Raw genomic sequence first — 25,801 nt, 5'->3', positions numbered from 1 at the left:
CGCCAACCACGTGTCAATCTCGCACGCGCTCACGGGCACCATCACCATAGCGGACCGAATTAATATAATTAACGGGGCTTATTGTTCACGACTGCCGATCAATTCAATTGTCAATTCAACGGATCAGGTGACAGATCGAATCAATAATTTATATGTCTCATCTCAAGTAAGATCATTCTTCATCGACGAATCACTGTAATTGTAATTAAAATTATTCAGACGATTCATTTTCTTGTACACAAAGATTCACAGCTGATCATTGTAAGCTCAATCATTATTTGTCAATTCATCGTGTTCACGCAATTTTATCATTGACTCAAATAAATCAATTTGTGAAACCCGAACCAGTAAGTGTAAAATTCTTTCCCAGCGCAATCCATCCAGGATTTCCATCATTCCTGAACATTTGGTCCTTCGAGCCGGATTGCGCCCTTGCTGGACTCGGTTTTCACAAAAATTGCTCATTGATCATTGTTCGTCTCAAGTCTTTGTCTCGTGTTCGTAACGGTTTCGGTGGTCGGCCATCTTGGCATCTCTCTTCCATTCAAATTCACTGACACTCTCGCCACTCACCAGGTGGCGCTCAGACGAATCACCCGCAGTCGATAAGGAGGATCGATTCAACGAACGCTCACCAAGTCTGATCAACCCGCTCATCACTGATCATCAATGGCTCACCAAGGGAAAAGCTCAGAGAAATGGAGCGAAATGGACAGCTCAAAGGAGTCGCTGGAGGTGCCAGAAAAGAGCGCATCAGGCCGCTCATCGCCCGCTCTGGTGGCAACGGAACCACCTCGCCGCACACCGTCGCCGCACTCACATGCAACGCGCTCAACGGCCACGGATCAATTGCCGATCGAGCTGCAGCTCAAAGTGCGGACTCAAAAGGGACGGCTCCGCAATGCTCACGACATCCTGACTTCCCTCAAGGAAGAAGCAGAGCGTCTCTCCAAGGAGGAGCTGGACGACGCCAAGGCTCAGCTCGACGAGGCCATCAAGGTGTTCAACAAGGAACATGCACACTTTGAGGTGGTGTGGCCAAAGTCCCAGGCGGATCACCCGTACTTCACGGAGGACTGCCATTATCAAATGCAACAGATCGGCACTCAGGCAAAGAAGATCATAGCGAAGAGATCAGCGGAACTGCCAGCTCAACCGTCCGCTCAATCTGGAAAGGTGACGTATTCCAAGTCGAAGCTGCCCGACATCGCGTTGCCAAGGTTCACGGGCAACTACACGGAGTGGCCGTCCTTCCTGGAGTTGTTCACTTCCGTAGTGTGCGGAAAACCTGAGCTCGATCAAGTAGAGAAATTCTACTACTTAAAGGGTTGCCTGCGAGGAGAACCGGCTCAAATCGTGGCCAGCCTACCGCTCATCGGCTCATCACTCTCCGCAGCTCTCGAAATGCTCAAGCAGCGCTATGAGAATAAGCGGCGTCTCGTCCAGGCTCACCTTGATCAATTGGTCTCACTGCCGATGGATCAAGATCACGCTAAGGCATTAAGTCAGCTCATGTCGACCGCCATGGAACTCGGCACGCAGTGCAGAACCTGATCGAGCCAGGTAAGCTCGGTGATTGCCTGCTCGTCCATCAGGTGTGCCGGAAGATGGACCACGCCACAAAGGAGCGATGGGAGACCACCCTCGGAGTCACCACCGAGTACCCATCTTTCCAGGAGGCAATGGAGTTTATCACCTCACGCATCAGAACACTGGAGCAGTTGGCCGATGATAAGGCGAGAGCGTCGGCCAGCAAGACCGCTCAAAGTAAGCCCGCTCAACCGAAGGCTCAGCAGACGATCACAAGCAAGCCAGCTCACGCAGCAGTCGCAGCAAGGCCTGCAGCTCAAGCTCGCCCGTCAGCTCCTCGCACCACCGAAAGGCCCCACCTAGAACGGCCATCGCCCTTCGAGTGTTGCGACTGTTGCGGAGGGCAACACTACATTGTGGCATGCGCGCTCTTCAGGAGCATGACGCCCAAAGTGCGAGCTCAAACCATTGAGGACAAGCGCCTGTGTTACAATTGCTTGGGCAGGCACAGCGTGCGAGCGTGCAAGTTAGCTCAAAAGTGTAAGCACTGCGGGGAGAAACATCATACGATGATTCACGAAGGCGAGCCGAAAGCAGCGCAAGCTCAAGCCGGCTCATCAAGATCGGCCTCCTCATCTGCTCAAGCCTCAGAATAAGATGCAGGTGCAGTCGTCACCAAAACCGCTCATTTCACGCTCCTCGCAACGGCTCAGGCTCGCCTCAAGACCGACTCAACACTCCACAACGTTCGTCTGCTCATCGACTCCGGATCAGAACTCTCTTTCATCTCCGAAGAATTAACCAGCCAGCTCAACCTTCGGAGACACCGATCATCCATCACAATAATTGGTGTTGGTGAAACAAAATCAACTGAAACAAAGGGTGTGGTCACTGTCACACTCCAATCAATGCATTCACCACAGACTGTCTGCATCCAGACTCACGTGCTCACAGCCGTATCGACAATCCTGCCATCGTTCTCAATGAGAACTCCGGATTGGCCTCACATTAGAAAATTGAGGTTGGCGGACAATGATTTCTTGACACCACGACCAGTCAATTTAATCATTGGAGCGGATTTCTACGGAAGGATCATCAAGCCAAATATCATCAAGGGCTCACCAACAACACCAATTGCTCAACTTTCCATTTTTGGATGGCTCGTCATTGGCCCAGTCAACGAATCACATTCAAATACTCATTATTCACATTTTGCAGTTGCTCAAGACGACCAGAGCAATCTGCAAGAGCTGCTCACCAAATTCTGGGTTCAAGAGGAATCACCAATGGATATTCCAAGCACGCTCACTCCGGAGGAAGAAGAATGCGAATCACATTTCTGTGCGACTCACGCTCGTGATCACACTGGAAGGTACATCGTTCGCATTCCACTCAAGGCACCAGCATCGCTCTTAGGCAATTCACACAAAATTGCTCAAAGATGTCTACAAAGCACGTTGCGACGACTCTCCAAGGATTCAACATACAACCAGCTCTACGTCGAGTTCATGAAAGAGTACGAAGAATTAGGACACATGGTAAAGGCTCCAGATCACCAAAGAATTTCATCAAGAGAGGCTGAGAACGTTGGGCCTGATGGGGAGATGACCTTGGCACATGATGCTTCGGCATCAGGAGGGTTGAGGGTCTCTTCTGACGGTTCAACACCTCAGACCTCTGCTCATCTTCAACCATATTATTTGCCTCACCATGGAGTTCTACGTCTCGATAGTTCAACAACGAAGCTCAGGGTTGTATTCAACGGATCAAAAGCTACGACATCAGGCAAATCAGTCAACGATTTAATGCATACTGGTGCTAATTTGCTCTTGAATGTTACAGATGTTCTAATTTGGCTTCGCCATTATTACCACATTTTTGCCACAGACATCACAAAAATGTATCGCCAGGTAGCAGTTCACAAGGATGATTGGGATCTCCAGCGAATCCTTTGGATCGATGAAGACCGCAATGTCATCCCTTACCAGCTCACAACTGTCACGTATGGTACAAAGGCGGCTCCCTTCCTGGCGACACGAGCACTCATGCAACTTGTTCACGATGAGGGTCATCGATTCCCTCTGGCAACGCCCTCGCTCACACATGGCAGATATGTGGACAATATCTTTGGAGGAGCAGACTCAATCTCGAAACTTGTGGAGGTCGCTCAACAGCTGATTGCATTGTGCAACGCGGGCGGATTTCCACTCACAAAATGGCATGCGACTCACCCAGATCTTCTACGGGCTGTTTCGTCATCCACACAATCGTCAGCTCCCATATCATTTGACGACTGCACTACCAAATTACTCGGAATTCAATGGATGCCTCAAACCGACAATTTTGGCTTTACATCCACGATCATAGATCAACCAAGTAAGTGCTCAAAACGCCTCGTATTGTCCGAAGTGGCTCGGATATTTGATCCATTAGGTTTCGTCTCACCGGTAATAGTACGAGCAAAGATACTATTGCAAGAACTCTGGCTACACAAAATCAATTGGGACGATCCATTACCGTCTCAAATTGTATCACGATGGTTCATCATCAGAGAATATCTCAACAGCTTGGCCAAGCTATCGATCCCAAGATGGTTCAACACATGGAGCAATTCAATTGTAGAAATTCATGGATTCTCTGATGCTTCTCAACTTGCCATGGCAGCGGTGATTTACATCACCGTTAGCTCTCCGTCCAACGACTCAATGACGTCACTTGTCTGCTCCAAGACAAAAGTTGCACCACTGAAGAGGCTCACAATACCAAGATTGGAGTTATCTGCAGCACTCCTATTGGCAAAACTCACAAAATATGTTCAATCAACGCTCAAGGTAAAGATCAATGCAACGCACCTGTGGACGGACTCTCAAGTTTCGCTCATATGGATCAAATCGCAAGCATCACGTTGGAAGGATTATGTTCGGAACAGAGTCATTCAGATCCAAGAACTCACTCCAAATGCGCATTGGAGGCATGTTCCTGGTACTTCTAATCCAGCCGACTGTGCTTCCCGAGGCATTTCGACAGATCAACTTCAACGATTCGAGCTTTGGTGGAAAGGTCCTCCATGGATGGCTCGAAATCAAGATCATTGGCCAGAGCAAAAGGAATTCTCAACTTTAAACAGCGAGCTCGAAGTGAGACCCAATGTCTCACTCTTTGCTTCAGCTCAAAAGCTAAGTTATCATTGGGATCTCATTTACAAATATTCATCTCTCATTAAGCTGTATAGACTGACTGCACTTTGTTTCAGGTTTGCCTCACGGCTTAAGAGAAAGCTCGAAACTCCTCCTGTGATCATCATACCATCCTGCGACATGGAGAAGGCGCAGCTCTTTTGGATTCACGCGACTCAACACTTGTATTTCACCAGCGAAATCAAGACGCTCAACTCAGGCTCAACCCTGCCTGCAACTCACCCCTTCAGTCGCCTCACCACCTTCATCGATTCGCAGGGAACAATACGAGTAGGAGGAAGACTCACAAACACAGCGCTCAGCAGGGATGAAAAACATCCAGCGATCCTCCCACGGGACGCTCACCTGTCGAAGATCATCATTGAAGATGCTCACAAGCGAACATTTCACGGAGGAACGCAGCTCACGCTCGCATACATTCGACAACGGTACTGGATCATCGGTGGCAGAGCTGCTGTAAAATCTCACATTTTGCGATGTGTCGTGTGTGCTCGTCAGAGGGGGATTCGTGCTCGTCAGATGATGGGTCAACTACCTCTCTGTCGAGTCACACCATCACGACCATTCGCTCACACCGGTGTCGATTATGCAGGACCGATCACAATGAAAAATCCAAAGGGAAGAGGCTCGAAAACAATCAAAGGATGGATCTGCGTGTTCGTATGTTTCTCCTCATCAGCTGTTCACCTCGAGGTTGTCAGCGATTACTCAACCGAGGGATTTCTGGCAGCCTACAGAAGATTCTCATCACGAAGAGGGATCGCTCACAACTTGTACTCTGACTGTGGTACAAATTTCATTGGAGCACAGGCAGAGCTCAAACGCCTGTTCACGTCAAGTTCACAGGAGCACCGACAGATCGCATCGATTCTGTCAGCTGACAGCACTCAATGGATGTTCAACCCACCAGCTGCTCCTCACATGGGAGGAAAATGGGAAGCTGTGGTGAAATCAATCAAGTACCATCTCAGGAGAACAATTGGTGAGCTCTTACTAACATTCGAAGAGTTTTCCACTCTCCTCACACAGATCGAGGCGGTGCTCAACTCAAGACCATTGGAGCCGCTCAGTGACGATCCCGACGACATCTCTGCGCTCACCCCAGGACACTTCCTCATCGGTTCAGCGCTCAACACGATACCAGAACCATCACTGCTCGACGTCTCACCAGGTAGATTGTCGAAATGGCAACTGATCCAGCAGAGGGTTCAACAGTTCTGGTCTCAGTGGTCTCGACACTACCTGCAGAGACTTCAATCAATCTCAAAGTGGCATCATCCATCGAACGACATCAAGACAGGCTCGTTGGTGCTGCTCACGAACGAGCATCTTCCACCGAGCAAGTGGCCACTCGCAAGAGTGACCGAAGTTCACCCCGGCAAGGATGCCTCACCAGGGTTGCAACCGTGAAGACTGCAACCACGACTCTCGTCAGACCGATCACCAAGCTTGTCATCCTGCCTGTTCACCATCAAGCTGAGCTCACCTCTGCAGAAACATCATCAACGAGTTGCTGATGGCGGGCGGAAATGTTTGAGAATCCGCTCAGCCATGATGGCGCTCACGGTCGATCGATTTATCGATCGGGAGTCGACCATCTAGGTAACGCGTGAGCAGGGGTCTTCTCGCCGGCTCGCGCGCTACGCCGCCATTATCGATCACTGATTCACACCGATCACCACGTGCGTCTCAAAAAAGTGTTCAAGTGCGATTCACCCCAGTTCACGAGTCAAATCTTCAGCTCACGATCCCTCGCAACAGTGCTAGCGACCAGGATCACCAGGTAATGTTCACTTACAAATAATTCATTGAAACGTGAGCCGCCAACCACGTGTCAATCTCGCACGCGCTCACGGGCACCATCACCATAGCGGACCGAATTAATATAATTAACGGGGCTTATTGTTCACGACTGCCGATCAATTCAATTGTCAATTCAACGGATCAGGTGACAGATCGAATCAATAATTTATATGTCTCATCTCAAGTAAGATCATTCTTCATCGACGAATCACTGTAATTGTAATTAAAATTATTCAGACGATTCATTTTCTTGTACACAAAGATTCACAGCTGATCATTGTAAGCTCAATCATTATTTGTCAATTCATCGTGTTCACGCAATTTTATCATTGACTCAAATAAATCAATTTGTGAAACCCGAACCAGTAAGTGTAAATTCTTTCCCAGCGCAATCCATCCAGGATTTCCATCATTCCTGAACACTTGATACATTCATATCTGAAAATAATTTGAATTGGTCTAAGTGCGTTGGTGTCTGTACTGATGGAGCTCGCTCCATGTCTGGCTGCTATGGAGGATTACAGGCACTTATTCGAAGCAAATCACCAAATGCACTGTGGACCCATTGCATTATTCATAGAGAAGCGCTTGCGTCAAAGCATCTGAGTCCTGCACTGAATCAGGTGTTAGAATGTATGGTGAATGTTGTAAATTTGATAAAATTTCGTCCATTGAAAGCAAGGTTTTTTAAAAAACTGTGTGAGGATATGGGAGCCAAACACTCGTCTTTGTTGTACTATAGCAGTGCACGATCGCTCTCTCGTGGTAATGTTTTATCACGTATCTTTGAATTGCGGCAAGAAATTTTTATTTTCCTTAAAAAGGAAGGATACAAAGATGCAGAAAATTTTGCCGATGCCGATTTTTTAATAAAACATTTTTGAAAAGCTGAATTCCCTTAATCTTTCTCTGCAGGGAAAAAACATGCACCTTTTGAAGTCAACGGACAAAATATCAGCTTTCATAAAAAAACTCAAACTATGGAGAAGAAAATTGAATGAAGATGCAGGCAAAGATTGTTTTTTAATATTGCAGCAATTTTTGACGTCAAACGAACTTAATCTTTCTCAAGATATAAAAACCATGTTTGGAGCGCACTTATCACAGCTAATTATCCAATTTGAGAAATACTTTCAAAATGAAAATTTCGATAGGTTTGCATGGATTCAAAATCCAGTTAACGCTAGTGCTCCGTCTGAATTTACTTATGCGGAAGAAGAGAATCTTATCGAGTTTACTTGCGACACCAGTTTAAAAACAAAATTTGGCATTATGGAATTGACAGAATTTTGGATTTCAATAAAAGATGAATATCCCCTTTTAAGTGATAAGGCTCAGCGGATTTTAATTCCATTTTCGACGTCGTATTTGTGCGAAGCTGGGTTTTCGGCCGTCGCTGTAATAAAAAGCAAGTATAGAGCAAAAATCAACGTGGAAAGTGAGATGAGGGTGGCCGTATAAAGTTTAATTCCACGATTCGAGAAAATGTGCAGTGATTTGCAGGCTCACCAATCACATTAATTATTAATCTAATGTTAATAAAATAAAAAGTGTTAATAAAGATAAACGAGTTTTATTTATTTCTATCTCTTACTTACGATTAGTCATAATTTTACTTAGGGTAGGGCGCCATGGAAGAATTTCAATTGAGAAAAGGCGCCGCGACTCGGAAAAGTTTGGGAACCACTGGATTAGAGGATAATTCAGAATTAATTCTTACTTGCAAGTGAGGATGTAATGGAAGCTCAGGACAATAGAGATATAAGCAAATACTCCACACAGAGTCCAATTTAATAAATGACGATAACGTATTTGTTTCAAGTGTTACGTCCCGAACAGAAACTTTTACACATTCACCTTGTGCCCCCCCCCCCAAACCAACCAACCAACCGCCACCACCACCATTGAATTGTCCTCCGTACTAACTGGCGGTATCGTTAATGTTACCATCATAGAATTGTCCTCAGTATTTACTGGGATCCTGTCAGTTCCAGTCCTGTCCGAGGCAAAAGCCATGTCCCCCCCCCCCCCTCCTTTTTGATGGGCCTGCTCCAATCATCCTGATCCATCATATCCTTGACCTTGATTGGAGGTGCGAACGGAAACTATGAACATCGATAGCTTGTTTTACATTCTGGACCTCCCCTGATTGAACGCAAAACGATCTTTGATATTTCGAGATAGTCTATCTTTTCTAGACATAATTCCGATTGTTAGCGTAACAAATTCCTTCCTCGAAATCAGCGTGGTCCCACGACTCAAAATCAGCGTGGTCCCACGACTCAAAATCACGTGTTGTCCTTGGTACTGAGTATCGCCGGATGTAAACCCGAAACATCATTCGTGTGGTCCGATAATCTTGACCACTCTAGAACGTTCCTTATCGGTTCCGAGAAGATGATCGAAATTCCTTATACATACATTATAATAATTCGAATTTTCTACTAATTCACTAAACACTGTAATATTGTATTTCCACCACGCCGGTCAGTCCAAGTTGCGAATTTAAATTTTTATTTAGCATTCGTTCAAATTCAGTAATCTGTAATAATTTTGGGAAGCATGTTTCCTTCCTATAACATTAAGGTCAAAACAATTTTGTAAAGCCTATTATATTTTAATGAATAGCGAAATCTTTAGTATGACAGGAAGAGTAAAGGAATATTCGCGAATTAGAAAGAGAAAGATTGAAACAGAGAAAGGAACGCACATATCCCTGCTGCACCACCGATAAGCAAATCCCGCCTCCTTACGCATCGACACCGCCGCCTAATTCGTTAGGCGCACAACAACGCAATGTAAACAATTTCGGACGAGGCCCACTCTGGTCTTCTCCGAGAGGTGCAGATTGCGACACTCTTCGACGTACAATCGCGAGCAGCGTGTCGGCGGGTCCGCGAAGTGATTCAGAGACAAGTTTTGTTCTAAGTTGTTCGAAAGTAGCGAATAGGGCAAAAGACTCTATCTTCGTGTATTCATTTTACTTTTTCATTTATTCCGATTATTATTTTATTCATTATGTAAAGTAAAATAAAAGGAATAAGTTTAATTACACACTAATATAATATAAATGAACCTTACACACTAATATATAATATAACGGTAGAAAGTATTATACGTTTAGAGTATGAAAAGAGAACTGCGTGTATATGCATCTTGCGCGGATAATCATACGTAGTGAAAGTAGCAGCAAACTGCTACGAACGAGGCGCGGACCAGCGTCCCCGTCATGGCGGGAAACGCAAATCTCTTCACATTATTTTTATTCTTCAATTTAATTTTATTTCTTTATAAATACTTATATTTATGCAGTTTTAGTTTAATAGACTTTGCAGTAGTTCACGCGTCAAAATTGTGTAACGGTGCGATAGTTGAAGGTGTGTGCGTTCTACTCTCCTTCCTTCAGAAACCAGCCAACAGAGAAACAGCAGAGAATTTGGATTACTATACGGAGTTTTCCCCATAATCCGGTGAGTCGTTTCCATTACTCTTCCGGTCGTTACATGAATATTTTGTCAAGGAATTTCCAGTAGTCAAAATTGACGTAGTCAATTTTGATTCTGAGAGTCTCTCCAATTGGAAATTCCTTATTCTAAATTGTAATTGATCGCATGTATTTGTCTATTTCCGGCCAATAATCGTGTGTCTCAAAACTAAATTGTTCATGAGTTAAATCTGCATTTTCTCATATTTACTCGCATTATTATATTTCATTATATTTTAATATTTTACACCTATTATTATTATATTTCAATATTTTATATACTACATAATATTTCAACATTATATATACTCTTCACATTCCAATATTTTATATATTTCAATATTTTATGTATTCCATTATACTTTAACATTTTTATTTTCATAATATACCATTTGATTCATTTTAATCAAATCTAATTTTCTTTGACATAACCTTCTATTAGCCTCCTTCATAAATCCTATTATATTAGCGATCTGATGAAAGGGACCGTATGGGACTAGCGTATCTCCGAACTCACAAAATATTTAATAAATTTTCCGGCTTTACGGCGTCACACGCGCGTTACGTTATCGATAGTTGCATTGCTCGACTAACACACTACCACATTTCATACGTTTACATTCATATATCAGCTGACACTTCCACACAGTAACGTCACGATCACACGCGCGCGCGCCGCACGTAACACAATCCAAATTTGAAGAAAAAAAAAAAACTTTTTATGAAAAGTAACTTCGCAATAGAATTTAAGAAAGTAAATTCATTATGCTTCGACGATATAGCTTCTAACAATTTACAGTCAGATTCTAACCCATCTGGACGTGGTCGTCCCCGGAAAAACTTAGAAAATTGTTCTCGCCAAACCCAAAAAAGATGTTCTAAGGAGCTTCAAAAAAAGTATAGTCAAGCAGAATTAACTACTGCTATTGTCTTTCCGAAAACAAAACAACATCTTAATAAATCGAGAAATAAATTTTCAAAAGATCTTATAAATGGTACTTTGGCCTTGGATATGGATATGAGTATGACAAGAGAAAAATATGAACATCTTCGAAAATATAATGCACGGTATTTTGGTAATAAGCAATGCCCTCCCTATGCAAAAATACAAGCTGCTAAAATTGATTGTTATCCGCGTAATAAAAGAATAACTGAAAAGGGAGCTGAAATAAAGTTACAAGCATTGCTTGATCATACAGTGTCTCGTATTATCTCATTAATTACGGAAATAAAAGATTTTCAAAAAATAGATTATAATGATTTTGTGCTGTGTGGTAAGTGGGGAAACAAAATTTCAAACAGCAATGGTCTATAAATGATGAACGTAATGATGATATTGATACTGTAATATCGTATGTACCTCTTGTCTTGTCATCTAATAATGATATCTTATGGAAAAACGATCGACCATCATCTGTCCGCTACTGTAGACCAATAAAATTTGAATTTTTTAAAGAGATGTCATCCAATATTTTGTGCGAGTACAATTTTTATACAACTGAAATTGATAATTTGAAATCTACAATCGTAATCCAAGATCAGAAAACAATAAAAGTCACTCACAATTTGCAGTGCACCATGATTGACGGAAAAGTTTGCAACGTTCTGACAAATCAAAAATCTTCGACGTCATGCAACATTTGTGGAGCTACCCCTAAACAAATGAATGATTTAGAAAAGTTAAAACAATTGAAATGTAATGAAGACAATTATAAATTTGGTTTGTCTACTCTGCACTGTTGGATCCGTTTCCTCTGTTTAAAATTTTGCGCCGCCTCCGAAAAGGTTGAAATGTATTTAGTATACTATTTAACGAGTAAATAGGTTTTATTAATAGCTGTTGGGTATTTGTATAAATGAAGTAGTGTAGGCGTTTAGTGGAGGGGAGAGAGTTTCGTCTCCCCGGACGCCCTGAGTTCGGGCCGGGGAGCACTAGGTGGCGACGAGATCGGTGTTCTCTCGCAAGTGCTCTCCCGGCATGCCGTTCGGATATATATAAGTTCCGAACGGAGGTACGATAGGTGTCTGGGGCAGGGATCGTCTGTTGTCAGCCCCACTGACGAGTCTGACAGACGATCCCGAGACGAAACGCCTTTCTTCCTCCTACAGTAGAAATTATTTCATACTTTTTAGTGCATTTCGAAGTCGGTTGTATTTTTTGTTAAAAATTATTTTATGTAGTCCAAGAGTTATATACAAATGTCCCATACTTCTCCACTCCGGCCCACTCTGCAGCGGCGTGAGGCGTACGCGGTAAAGCATGGTAACCGAACACCGTGTGGTTAGTAGGGAGAGAATCAACAGACGGGTAGTGGTGGTTATGTAGCGACGACGGAGGCCTGATCAGGTCCTCCAAGCTCCACTGTTCTGAACTTGATGCAAATTTTAACTCGGCGCAGAAAATCCAGGCGGCGCTGATGTCGCTTCTCTACATGCATGCCTTGTATCACTGATTCTAATATACACAACTAAAGATATCGTGACGTCATGTTCCCGCGAAATTTAACGCCGCGTTTTTCAATTGTTTCAAAATTTAAAGAGACTAAAAAAATATGGCGATTAACCACGAAAACGGTCACTAAAGCGACAGCGTGGACAGTGATACCAAGTCATACTGATACGATTTATTATTGTTATTGATACTGTTATTATTGTTATTATTATTGTTACTTTGATTGTTATTATTATTACTATTATTATTAATTAAAAAGAGATTTTTAGGTTTTTTTCGGGTTTCTTCTAGTTTATTTCAGATTTTTTCAATATTTCTGCTGACAATGAGATGCAGCAACAGCACAAGAAGATAGAAATTAACTAAGTACAGAATTTTTTAAAATTGTTATTGAAAACAATAACTGTTTACATTGGTGTTATAATAATTAATTTAAGCACCTTCTAAGATAAGATTGTAATTATTAAAATGTATCTTTAAAGAAGGAAGAAGAAAAAATGCAGTGTTCGAGGATGCAGAAGTGAACTTCTGAAGACATTCAACTTTCCCTCTGTAGACATGAAGAGGATGGTGCAGTGGGTGGAAGCACGTGACAACCCTAATTTGTCACTGCTTTCACCTGAACAGCTGAAATCCCGAGTGATCTGCAGCAGCCACTTCGAACAAAAATATATAATGATGAAGAAGCTGACAACGTCAGCAGTTCCAACACTGAACTTACCAGGTAATACTCTTACATAATTTGTGTTGCGTTTGCAGATAATTGTTAATGAAAATATTTATTACACAGTGTCAGGGGCTGCCTCTATTAAAATAGAGCAGCAAGACACCCGGATGGAAATACAAGAAGAAGAAGAAGAATGTAAGTTTTCTGTTATGTCTGTATACTGAAAATACATAATAATACTTCTAGCATGAAATGTATCTATAATGTTATTTAATTTTGTTCTTACAGGCAAACCTGACTGCACTAGGGGAATAGACAGTAAGAGTGGCATCGTGGGACACGTGGACTTCACAGCACTTCCTTGACCATCCGGAGGATAGTCTGTTACCATAAAAAAATATTACTTTTGATTTTACTATCTTTCTTAGTTATAGACTGGTATGGCATGGAACGACTTAGACAGACTAAGTCTAGAAAAAGACAAGCCATTGCATAATGCAGGTATGAGTTTATACATTACTGGATATTAGTATGAAATATGCATGAGTCATTGAAAGGGAACTTTTATTAAGTCTTCTTTACAATTACAGATTATGCTGTCCCTGGAAGAGAGCATCAGCGATCACAAGCCCAGAAAGGCCAGAAAGGTACGAAAGAAGTATTAGGTTAAGTAATGATAAGTGCAGGATAACACTGCAAAGAATATTGAATTAAAAAAAAAAAAGTAGGTTATTAATTAAAACCGGTGCAATTCAATTAATTCCATTAAACATTCCTTGTCGCATTCATATCATAAAATGAGAGAAATGTATACAATTTTTTTTCTTACTGAAAAGAAATTGTTGACATTCTACTCATTTTTTTTTAATCATTTGTACATGTTACTGGCCATGTATGAAAAGCAAACACTGTACAGAATGCCTAGGTAATATCAATCCAAAGTTGATATAATATTAACATAATTGGGATATTTTATACTTTTGTTACGCCCCGGCGGAAAATTTGAAATTTATCCGCCTTGCGTCCCTTATCAAGCCCTTTTGGGTTACGAGAGTATCTCATGTAAGAGGCGTGAGGTGGGTGTTTCACTTTTCCGCCAATCTTTTCATTCCTCCTCTACCTTGTACATACTTGTCAAGCCTTTCGAGGTTCCGAGGATTTCTCATGCAGGGGTGTACAAGGAAGAGTTTGAGTTTAATTCTTTTCTATTTTTGACTTCTCCTATTGCTTTCTCTTCTTTATTCTACTCTACCCTGGAATCGTGTATCTTGTCAAGCCCTTGGGTTCCGAGAATTTCTCATGCGAGGTACACGAGGAAAGGTTATTTCTGTTTCCTTCTTTACAATAGTTTACGTGACCCTCCTTGAAACTATCGTCGCCAACCATAGTAATACAATACAGTTTAATATCGGGTAGCGCACAAAAACTCGCGTTAGCTCGTAAGAGAGAGAGAGAGCCGTTAGTATAACACCAGCGCTACGCAGTTATCCAGTGCTTCGCATTCCGGGAATTTCCCTTGGTAACTGCGTAGAAACGGGAAAACCGTAATAACTTCTTTGTTAAGGAAACTCTCTCCCTCTCATTTGCACAAAGCGTCAGCCGGCCCGACCAGGATCATTATTACCTGATCGAATGATAGTGTGAAAAGGATGGATGGATGAATATGAATTTAAACGATGAAACTAAGATGAATGAGAACCCTTATAAAGTCTAACGTCGCGAACGTTCGACCGCCGTTCGAAAATCAAGGGTCGTGTAAAGCAATAAACTAACTGCCTAGCGACAACGGCAAATTTTGAACAAAGGAACGTTCTCGAAGGAATGTTTAAATTCATAGAAAACAAATGCCGAATCCACCGAAATAATTATGCGAATTGCTTATAAATGAACGCATAATCGGCACTGCGATTATTGTAAATGCATCGTCCGCTTTCACGCTGATAAAATCTTGTTATAAATCAGGAAAGTAAATAATTCTGATCCTGTTAAGGAAAATTATACGGAAGACGGCTTCGTTTGTTAAATTATATATCTCAATTTCAAGATCATTCGTATTTCAATCAAATTAATAGTATCATTTAATAATAATAGTTCATCATTTAATAATCAACTAGATCAATAGCCACATTTTGAAGTTATACATATAAAGGAAATACTGCGTAGTTTCTAGAAAACCGTTGAAAAACTATCATGGCAACGAAATAGAAAGAAAAAGGAACACCAAAGAAAGGGGATGAAGGATCTTCGTCTAGCTCGCGCGTCTTAACCAATCATCGGGCACGAGACACTACCGAAAACGTACCGCGATTCGTCAAACCGTCCCCTCCAAGGACGATGATCGCGCGACGGGCCCTTCGACCGTCGATCTCGCGCAAAATTCGTCACTCTTGATCGATCAATCGTCGAGGTACGTGATCGGGAGCCCGTGTGTCCGAGAGACAGAGTTGTTCGGAAATCGCGATAGTTTTCCTCTGCGGTAAGGACCACCGCGTAGCGAGGCAGAGTGCCGTGCGGGTTAAAGTAATCGGAATTCTGAATAAGGACTCATAGACGCGCACGTTAAACCTTCTTCCTACCTAATTTTCTATCTTTTCTTTCTCATTTTAAATCGTTTGCTCGCGTAGTCATCGTATTAACTTCATTCCGCGTAATTTAATATTTATACCTTTTTCATTTTTCGTATTCGTTTGTCTCTCGTCGACGTACTCGTCCGTAATAATTCGTTTCCCGCCGCGACAAGTGCAGTGATCGATATCTTACCGTTCTTTGGTGTTCCAGATCATCAAGCGAATACATTGCGTACAACAAGCGAACATATTATCTTGTTTTATACTAAACAGCGTTTCGGTAAGTCGATCCTATTACCATTTTTGAACACGACGACTATCTATTGACAAAACGGGCGATCTGGTTCAGCCTTTCGGGGTGCCGAGAATTTCTCCGGTCAGATCGTTCCATCATACGAGGTATCGAGTAATACTTTCAACTATTATCGTATTACGATTTCGTTTTCTATTTTTCTATCATATAAAAGGGACACCTTAGTCCACCCCTTTTGAGGGTGCCGAGAGTATCTCAGGCTGGGGTGTACCCTTGCGGCGGAAATACGCCGATTTTTAGTTAATTCAAAGGAGAGCGAAATAGTAACAATCATTTCCCGCGATCGTCATATAATTCGTGAAGTTTCAAGTGTAATATCAGAGCGTTTGTATATATATATATATATATATATATATTGTAACGTGGTGACACCGGTGCCCCCCGTTACAATCGCTGCGCTTCTCCCACCTCAAATCCCACCTAGAAATGACCCTCAACCCTTCTAACACCTCACCCCTTTTCCCCGCCCGCCGGTGTCGGGCCGATGGAGGCGACGGAAAAGAGACAACAGGGATCACCCGCAAAAAGGAGCTACGAGGCCGGCGACAGACCTCCCACCCTCCAGGAGAGGAAAAGCAACGCGGGACGTCGGAAAAAGAGACGAAGCGGCCCAGCAGCTGAGACAAACGTCCACCTGGAGCCATCTGTCGCCGAGCCCGAAGACCTCAGTCCACCCGCCACGGCCGGAGATCCGCCAGCCCCATCGAACCCGAACACCGGCAGATCGACAATCGATAACCAATCTATTCCGTTGCCAGAAAAGGCCCCCTTCCTATTCCCCATCCCCTCCCCAAAAATCATCCCGCGACGGACCCGTCGTCGCGGCAGCGACGACGAGCCGTCATTGAGCCCTTGGCTAGCTAAGCGAGCGAGTTATAGAGATTTTGGAAAAGCGATATATAGAGAGAGAGTTTGCGAGAAGTGCGTGTGAGGAGTCTGGAGTAAGTCCATTTCGTATTACTATTGTAGAAGTTTGTGAGTTCGGCAACGGCGATCTTCGACTGCGAACTTGTGTGCCCGCGTATCGCGCCGGTTATCCGTCGTTATACTATTCTGCGAACCCTTTTATCCAGCCCCTGTTACTCCCGTCCACAACATTCTCCTACGCGTAACGTATACGAACTTCCAGAAACCTCCCTCACCCTGAGATCTTCCCTAACCCCCGAAAATCCTCCTTGCGTACTCCCCCGCGAGATTGTAAGGACGTAAGTGCCACGAGTCCCATCCCCTGTAACGACCCCCATTCTGTCCCTTTGTCCAAATTTTGATTGCCACCGCGAGTGGCTGGCGCCCAACGTTTGTAATAGAGAATTATAGAATAGTATAGAGTGAACCCCCGAAAGGGTCACAATATATATATATATATATTTTGTTAAATTACATTAAGCAGCTTTACCCTTGTTAACCAATACGCATGAACTGGTATTTTCAATAACGAGTTTTCAAAATTAATTATATCTCAATTTTTGGCATTTCAAATTTTGTTAATTTCTTGATTCTTATTCATAATTAAACCAGTTTCACCAGTTAAACAGTTTCAAAATTTTATTTCAAACACACCTCATACTTTTCAGTCATACACGCCTACCATCATATACAGATTCAAGGAGGGACCCGTACGGGACCTAAAGCGTTGAACGAACCCAAACGAAGGATTAAAAAGTTAAATTCTAAATTCTAACATCTTAATAAATTTGTCGAGAGCGTTAACCCGCTCGAGACTGGTGGCAGCGATACATACCAACCATCGCGCTCAGAATAGGGTAGAAAGAATAGGGAATTGCCTTTCGACCATCTAATTTAAACAGCACTCTCTCTTTTTCTTTATATATAATATCCTTTTACGTTGCGCCGTCGCACGCGCAACGTAACAATATCAATTTGATAGTTACAAGCAATACACATTTACAGAACCGGCTTCTATAGCCATTGATGCTACCGGCAGTATTGTAAAAAAAATAACTTATCATGATAAATCACAATCCAAACATATATTTCTATATACTTGCGTAATAAATTCACACAAAATTAAGTACCCTGTTACGCAAATGATAAGTGAATCACATACAACAATAGCAATTTGGATGTGGCTAATGCAATGGATTCAAAGCGGTGCTCCTTTTCCGCGGGAGGTAACTTGCGATGCATCAACAGCCTTGCTTAATGCTGCTGTGAAAGCATTTACCAATTACAATAACGTTGACGATTATGCTGATAATATATGCGAAGATAAAGAATTCCCTCTTTGTTACATCCGTATAGATGTTGCCCATTATATAAAAAAATACGCAAACTTTTTAAAAATTGCACGTTTACGCGTAAAAACATTTTACTTAGCAAGTATCAGTCAATTAATATTAGCGCGTGATATAGAAGAAGCGGAAAATATATTATTTGCTATTTTAACTATTGCTGTTAATGAAACAGAATGCTGCGAAATTAAAAAACAGAAATTAAAATGTTTATTGACAAGCGAAATATTAAACGATGCAGAAAGTTATGCAACCAATGATGAAGAGCTTAATGATGAAGAGTTAAATATAAATATAAATAATAATTCAGATAATACAGTAAATCGTTGGCAAAAATGGGCTAATAATATTAGTAAGCGTATCCACAAAAATCTGAATAACAACGGTGATAGAGAAAACGCTCATTATCTTCCTCAATTAGAATTAAAGTTATTAAAAGATATGAAATGGTTTCCCCTCTGGTCAGCTGTGTATCGAGATAAATTCGGATATGGAAGAGTACCTGCATCTAGTGCAGCTGTTGAAACTGAATTTAATATAATAAAAGCGCAATTAGAGAGCAGATTTATTTATTATAAAGCATGTCGAATATCTCAAAGGGCGTCTTAATTTAGCAAACAGCGTTATGACAGGAAAAATTACTGACAATGAGTTGCAAATCCCAACTAATGTATCGCAAAACACCGACAATGATGGCATAGAAGATTCTGATATACAATCTAACACAATAATCACAAATGACAATCTACAAATTAAAGAATGTCCCGCTTGCAAAAATAATGATCTTCCCTCTGATGCTCACAAATGTCACATATGCAAACAAAATGTTCATGCATTGGATTCCTGTTCAAAAGCTATTGAAGAAGAAGATGAAGGATTTGGACAAAAACGTATTTGTAAATCTTGTCAACGTATGTCACCTCGTGTCACAAGTAAGATGTCAAAATCAAAATCGCGATATTTACGCAAAAATTTTCAACAAAATGAATTTATATTACACGAAAAACTTTCGAAACTTCCTATTCTAAACAATGGTAATTGCTTAACATTAAAAGCTGTAAATATCAAAGGAAGAAAATTGACATTGCCAAATACAGTCTGTAACACAAGAGCGTGGACGCTATATCTCCGAATGTTGATGCGTAGTAAAGTGGCGACCGTTATAATCTAAACATATATGGTCCTCCCTAGTACGCTCTTGCTACAAGTCTTTTAGTTCCGTTTGTATCGCTGAGAAACAGAGACGCATGTCGAAAATGCGTTGGCGTGGGCTCATTCAAATATTGATCGCAATTGGAGTGATATTGTTTTTAGCGATGAAGCTTCTTTTTGGGCCTGGTCTCCCATCAAACATGCCTGGTCAATTCGTGACAATCCAGTAATTCAAAGGACTGTAAAACATCCATTAAAGGTGCATGTGTGGGGATATTTTAATGCACGCGGATTCGGGACTTTGTGCGTTTTTACAGGCAATTTAAACGCCCAAAGAATGATCAAATTATACCAGAGGGGGCTATTGACATCAACAAAACGGTGGTTTAATCAACCTGGTGATAAATGGCTTATTCAAGAAGACAATGATCCGAAACATCGGAGCCGCGTGTGTACCGAATGGAAGGCGAGAAACGGCATCATGGTACTGCCTTGGCCATCTCAGTCCTCTGACGCAAACCCGATCGAAAATGTTTGGGCTATTATGAAGCAGAAGCTTCAAGGAAGACGCAGTGCAACACTTAGAGCGCTAATAAACCGAATTAGAAAAATATGGAGGTCGCTGCCTGTCTCGTATGCAGAAAAATTAGTCGAAAGCATGCCAAGACGTTGCGAAGCTATAACCGCAAATGGATAGTTTTTTAGATATACTTTTCATCTATATAAAGTTTTTCATAAAAAGAAATCTTTTTCCCAGAAATATCGCGTCCACGCTCTTGTTACAAACTGTACTTGCGCTTTTGACAGCATATTCCAATTATTAATGGCGCAAGAAAATTTATTTTTTCAAATGGTACTAGATACATCAATAAAAGGAATTTAAAAAAATGCTTATTATAGTCGTGCCAAAATTGACTGAAACATCTTCATGTGACGAAGGCTGTCCGCCACGAAAAAAATGTTTTCCAACATTGCAAATCCAACATGGATTTCTTATAGAAGAACAATTTAGCAACATAATTGAACAACATTTTCTTTTGAGCTGCGCAAGTAAATGTTGCAGAACAAATTGTATTGGTATTGAAACAACTGCACCACCTGAAGCAGGTATAATGAATATAATTATCATTTATTTTATTACTATTTATATATTGCAGTACATGATCCTCTGAATAAAGAAAAATTCGAACAGATAAGTACGTAATACAATAATGTAAGGTTAAATAAACATGTATACACGCTTGGAAACAAATGTTTGTATAAGAATAGTAAGAAACATTAACAATTGTTTGAGTATTAGAAAGATTAACATCATTTTTTGTTAAATAATTTCTTTCATATATTTTGATACATTATATTTCATTATATGTACATTACTTATGATACAGAAAATATTAATAAAACTGTAAAACTTTCTGACATACCAACTACTTTAAAATTTACTTTTACGTCTCAATTGTATCGATTAAGAGGAGTGGTTAATTTGAGATCTTCTGGAACACGCAGTTCTGATCTAAAATCAATAGGACACTTCACTGCTATTTATCAAAGGAGGGATGGTTCCTGGATTCAATATGATGATTTAAAAAAGACAGAAATTGCTGTATCATCAAATTTCAACGGAAATGTACAATTACTGTTGTATACTATTTAATTCTATGTATTATAATTAAGAACGCGCGCGCGTGTGTGTGTCTGTGTCTATGTAAGTATGGATATAAGTATGCATGAATATATAGTATTTAAAATTAATATTTTATATATAAATACTTATGTAATCATTTTTTCATTTTAGGTGTATTTCTCTCTCGAGTTAAATTATTTCAGGGATTGTTTTAGGGTTAACCCTTTGCGGTCCGATGTCGAGTGTGACTCGACATCACCTTTCGTTTCAGCACGTCCGATGTCGAGTGTGGCTCGACCTGCTGAAACGAAACGGTGAAAAGCGTTCGGACCGCAAAGGGTTAAAACGATGAGCTCAAAAATCGAAATTATATTATTTTAAAAGCTCATAAATAGCTCCTAATTTTGCCGCAAAAAACGATTCAATATATTTATTATTAAGGAATGGGGGGGGGGGGGGCTGAGTCGACGTCGACGTCGAGTCAGCCCGTCAGCCCCCCCCCCGAAATGTTTAAATTCCTGTTTAGTTTGAGAAGCTCAAAATTTTTAATTTGCGAAATATGAGAGCTCATAAATAGCTCATAACTGCCATGTATGTGTTTTTTTATTTTTGCAAGGTGGGGGGGGCTAGCTCGACAGACGTGATAGTTTTCCTCTGCGGTAAAGACCTCCGCGTAGCGAGGCAGAGTGCCGTGGGAGTTGAAATAATCCGATTCTAAGCAAGGACTCAGACGCGCACGTTAAACTTTCCTCCTACCTATTATTCTGTCCTTTCTTTCTGTTTTTAAATCGTTGTTCGCGTAATTCCGTATTAAACTCATTCCGCGAAATAATTAATTGTTCGATTCTTGTAATTCGTTGTGTCTGTCTCTCGTCGACGTCCTCGTCCGACAATTTGGTTTCGCCGCGACAAGTGCGTGATCAGAAATCTTACCGATCTTTGGTGTTCCAGATCATCGAGCGAACATACAGAGAATTAACAAGCGAAATTTATAAATCTTGTATTGTATAGAACAGCGTATCGGTAAGTCGATTCCATTACATTTTTCGAACACGACGTTTTTCAACTGGCAAAACGGGCGATCTGGTCCAACCCTACCGGGGGTTACGAGAGTATCTCAGGTCAGATCGTTCCATCACACGAGGTATCGATTGATTGTATTTATTTTTGGTGTTACTATTCCGTTTACCAATTTCTTTGTCTGTTTCAAAAAGGGGCACCTTAGTCCCTTCGGGGTTACGAGAGTACCTCTGGCTGGGGTGCACCCTCGCGGTCGAGAACCGCCTATTTCTCGTTAAATCTAATCTTGAATTAAAAAGGGAAACGAAATAGCAGTCACGTTACGCGACGGTACAATATTCGAACTCGTTTCAAGTGTGATCTCAGGGTGATATAATATACCGATATAATATATTTTGTTAACTAATAGTAAGCATCTTTACCCTTGTTATAATTTTGCATGAACTGGTGTTTTCTTTCAAAATTAACGTATTTACCAAATTAATTCAGATCTAACTCAAATTTTGGTATTTTCTTATTTTGTTATTCATTGCTTTTAAGCAGCCAAGCATCTATATTTACAGCAGAGTGCGCAGCTCGCTCCATGGCAGTGGAACAGGTTGTGCTTAATTCCAATCACAGTTACGTCATCTGCACAGATTCATTGTCAGCCCTGCAAGCCATCGATGGGAAGATTTTTGATAGGAATACCAACCAATACATTAGAAATATTAAATCCAAACTAGCACAAGCATTCCACCAACATCCACATTTGTCCATAACTTTTGTGTGGGTTCCCTCACACCGGGGAATAACAGGCAACGAAATGGCTGATACTACATCAAAGGAAGCAACTGAATGCTTTCCGGATCCTGATGAAAAGCTACCATATCCAGACATAGTGAATGTGTTTAAGCAAGAAATGTGGAGAAAAAGCGAGGAGGCATGGCTTTCGGAAGCCCACAGAAAAGGCTCCAAATATTTTGATTCTTATTTTGAACCCAAGCAGAAGCCTTGGTTCCACAATTATCACCTACCCAGATTCATCACTTCATGGGTTACCAGGTATAGGGTAAACCACTATAATTTAAGAGTTTGAATAGTTACAGACAGCAACTGTGAATGTGGGGTTCCTGTCAAGACCTTAACCATATCCTATGGGAATGCCCTCTACTATCGAACGCACGGAACAAAATGCTTCAAGATCTAGCTAGATATGGGTGGAAACCAACTCTGACAATCGAACCTTTCCTACAAGGGCCGAATTTATCTGCAATAAAAATTATATCAACTTTTTTGCGTGAAAGTAAGATTCAGATTTAACCGTAACTCAAACACTTGCTATTTTACAGATAAGGCATTATTCTGTCAGACAATCACAACTTACATTTTAGTTATGTAATATTTTGTCCAGCATATAGGAATTTGTTATCGCAAGGCATGTAATTATTTACTTGATGTATATTAGTTTAAGTTTATGTAGTTTTAAGCTAATCATTGTATGCAAAACTTATGAACCGAATGTAGGTTCGAAGTTCTATTAAATAAATAAAATAAATAAAATAAATTATTCATTGCTTTTCAAAATTAAACCAGTTTCATTTTCTAAAACAGTTTATAATTCATTTCGAACACATCCAACACTTTTCAGTTTAAAACCACGCTTACCAACGTATACAGATTCCAGGAGGGACCCGTACGGGACCCAGAGCGCTGATCGAACCCAACGAAAGGCTAATAATCTAAACTTCCCAATCTAACATCTCGTTAACTTTCGTCTTTCGTCTTTTAATTTGTCGAGAACGCTAACCCGCTCAAGACTGGTGGCAGCGAATATGTACCGACCATCGCGCCAGAATAGGGGAGAAAGAAATAGGGGATTGTATTCCAACTATCTAATTGAAATTCATTCCTCTTATTAACTAACTAATCATCTTTATTTTCATCTCTTCCTTTTTACGTTGCGCCGTCGCACGCACAACGTAACCCTTTGCTCAAAAACGCCAGGCATACTATACAATACTTGATTTTCATACAATGCTGCTAACATATACAACTGAAATTTTTACTTTATGTATTTCTTACCTGCATTATTTAACGTATTTTTTCCTAGCGAGTACAAGGAAATAATATACCCCGGATTGATGTACTCCAAATCGGATCCACTTCCTCGTAACTGGAGGTACTCTCATACCTGCAGTACACGCTCGCCGAGGCGACCCGAGACCAGGCGAGCACGAGCATGTACTTGATGGTCTCGCCTCGCCTCGTGTCCTCTCGCCTCGTGCTCGGAGCGCTCGGCCTAGACGCGAGCTTTCAGGACGAGTCAAAGGAAGCGAAGCCGACACTAGGTGTACACGGGTAGCCCTCGCGAGAGTCTACACGATGCTCTCGGATCTCAGGTCTCGGGACTCTCGCCTCGGGAGATCTCGCGTTCGAACCGCCTCGGCGAGCGTGTACTGCCGGCATCAGAGTTATACATCCTCCATTTAAGGTCGCGCTCAGTGCGCCACCTTCAGTCGATATTATGCGTTTGCATGTGTAAATTACACTGTGTATACGGTATGGCAGTAATACACATGTAAAGTATATACCACTATATACTACTTTATATAACTTGATATATCCTTTACAGAGTAATTATATTGTATGTTTCCTTCTGTAGATAATATACTGAAGATGCTGAAGGACAACATCGTGAAGAAGCCCCTGCAGCAACAAGTCTACAGCGCCGTGGCAGCGGTATTGAAGGCAGCGCGGCAGTGCAAGCGGCGGCAGATGGCAACGAAGGACCGCATCAAGAAGATAGAGCATCTCGTGCAGGTGGGTGTATGCCAAGTTTTGGAAAACTTGCCTACATCCCTGCACGCGATGATTTCCGCCCAAATGCGCAACGAGGGAAAACCCATCCACGGAAGACGCTTCACGGAAGAGGAAAAGGTACTAGCTTTAAGTATTTATAAGCAAAATCCAAAAGCGTTTCGATATTTGTCAAAATTATTTCTTTTGCCAAGTATCGAAACGCTTCGGAAATTATTGTCGCACATTCCACTAAGAGCTGAAATTTACGACAACGTATTCCATGAACTCGAAGAACGGTCCGAGTCCTTTACAAACGAGAAAAGCAAATACGCTATTCTGCTTTTCAACGAAATTAAGTTATCGCCGTCACTGGTCTAAAATCCTTCAATGGGCATAGTTGAAGGATTTGTAGACTCCGGTTTTTCGCGTTCTTTAGATATCGCGGATCATGCCATAGTGTGGATGTTGAAAGGCATAGACGGAGTGCAACCGTGGAAGCAACCTGTCGCATATACTTTTTGTAGGGGTACTTCTTCCGCGGAGAGCATCGTTAGGATGATTAAAGAATTAGTTCGCCGTGCATGTTAGGCCGGCATTGTAGTTGTAGCCTCAGTTTGTGACCAAGGCAGCACGAACTGTAAAGCAATACAATGCGTAATAGATTATTCGAAAAGAAATGCCTTTCAGCAGTCGAATCCATTGCCGCATGATATAATTGTAATTGATGAAAATGAAATCGTGCCGCTCTTCGATCCTCAGCACCTATTAAAATGCATGCGGAACAACCTTTTGACTAAAGATTTGCAATTCAGTTCAGCGGTTAATCTTCCACGTGTGGCTAAATAGTCACACGTGGAAGATTTATATTTTATTGATAGCAGTAATGCTTCTTCTCAGGACCGAGTTCTGAAGAAGCTTACTGCAAAGCATGTAGTAGTTGATAAAATTAGGAAAATGAA

General features: G+C 41.4%; 1 protein-coding gene across 8 annotated transcripts in view; it reads right to left on the bottom strand.

Annotated features, from left to right (window-relative positions):
- Positions 1-25,801, bottom strand: part of LOC114882122 — a 340,169-nt gene that overhangs the window by 296,510 nt on the left and 17,858 nt on the right. For 3 of the 8 annotated variants that reach the window (XR_006830495.1, XM_046289969.1, XM_046289971.1), the window contains exon 2: positions 13,420-13,514. The exons of 1 other annotated variant lie outside the window; for it this stretch is intronic. Coding sequence is in view for 2 of the 7 variants with exons in the window: in XM_046289969.1 (XP_046145925.1) it covers positions 13,420-13,514 (95 nt within the window). In the remaining 5 variants the exon portion in view is untranslated. Of the gene's footprint in view, positions 1-12,898; positions 13,123-13,187; positions 13,354-13,419; positions 13,515-21,650; positions 25,478-25,801 lie in introns of those variants that run through there. 4 more of the 8 variants (XR_006830497.1, XR_006830499.1, XR_006830498.1 and 1 more) reach the window with 4 other exon arrangements.

Source organism: Osmia bicornis, unplaced genomic scaffold (assembly GCF_907164935.1).
Source record: "Osmia bicornis bicornis unplaced genomic scaffold, iOsmBic2.1, whole genome shotgun sequence".
In the NCBI taxonomy this organism is placed as follows: Eukaryota; Metazoa; Arthropoda; class Insecta; order Hymenoptera; family Megachilidae; genus Osmia; species Osmia bicornis.
The sequence above is the reverse complement of the archived record's forward strand: the minus strand, read 5'-3'. Positions and strand labels throughout refer to the sequence as shown.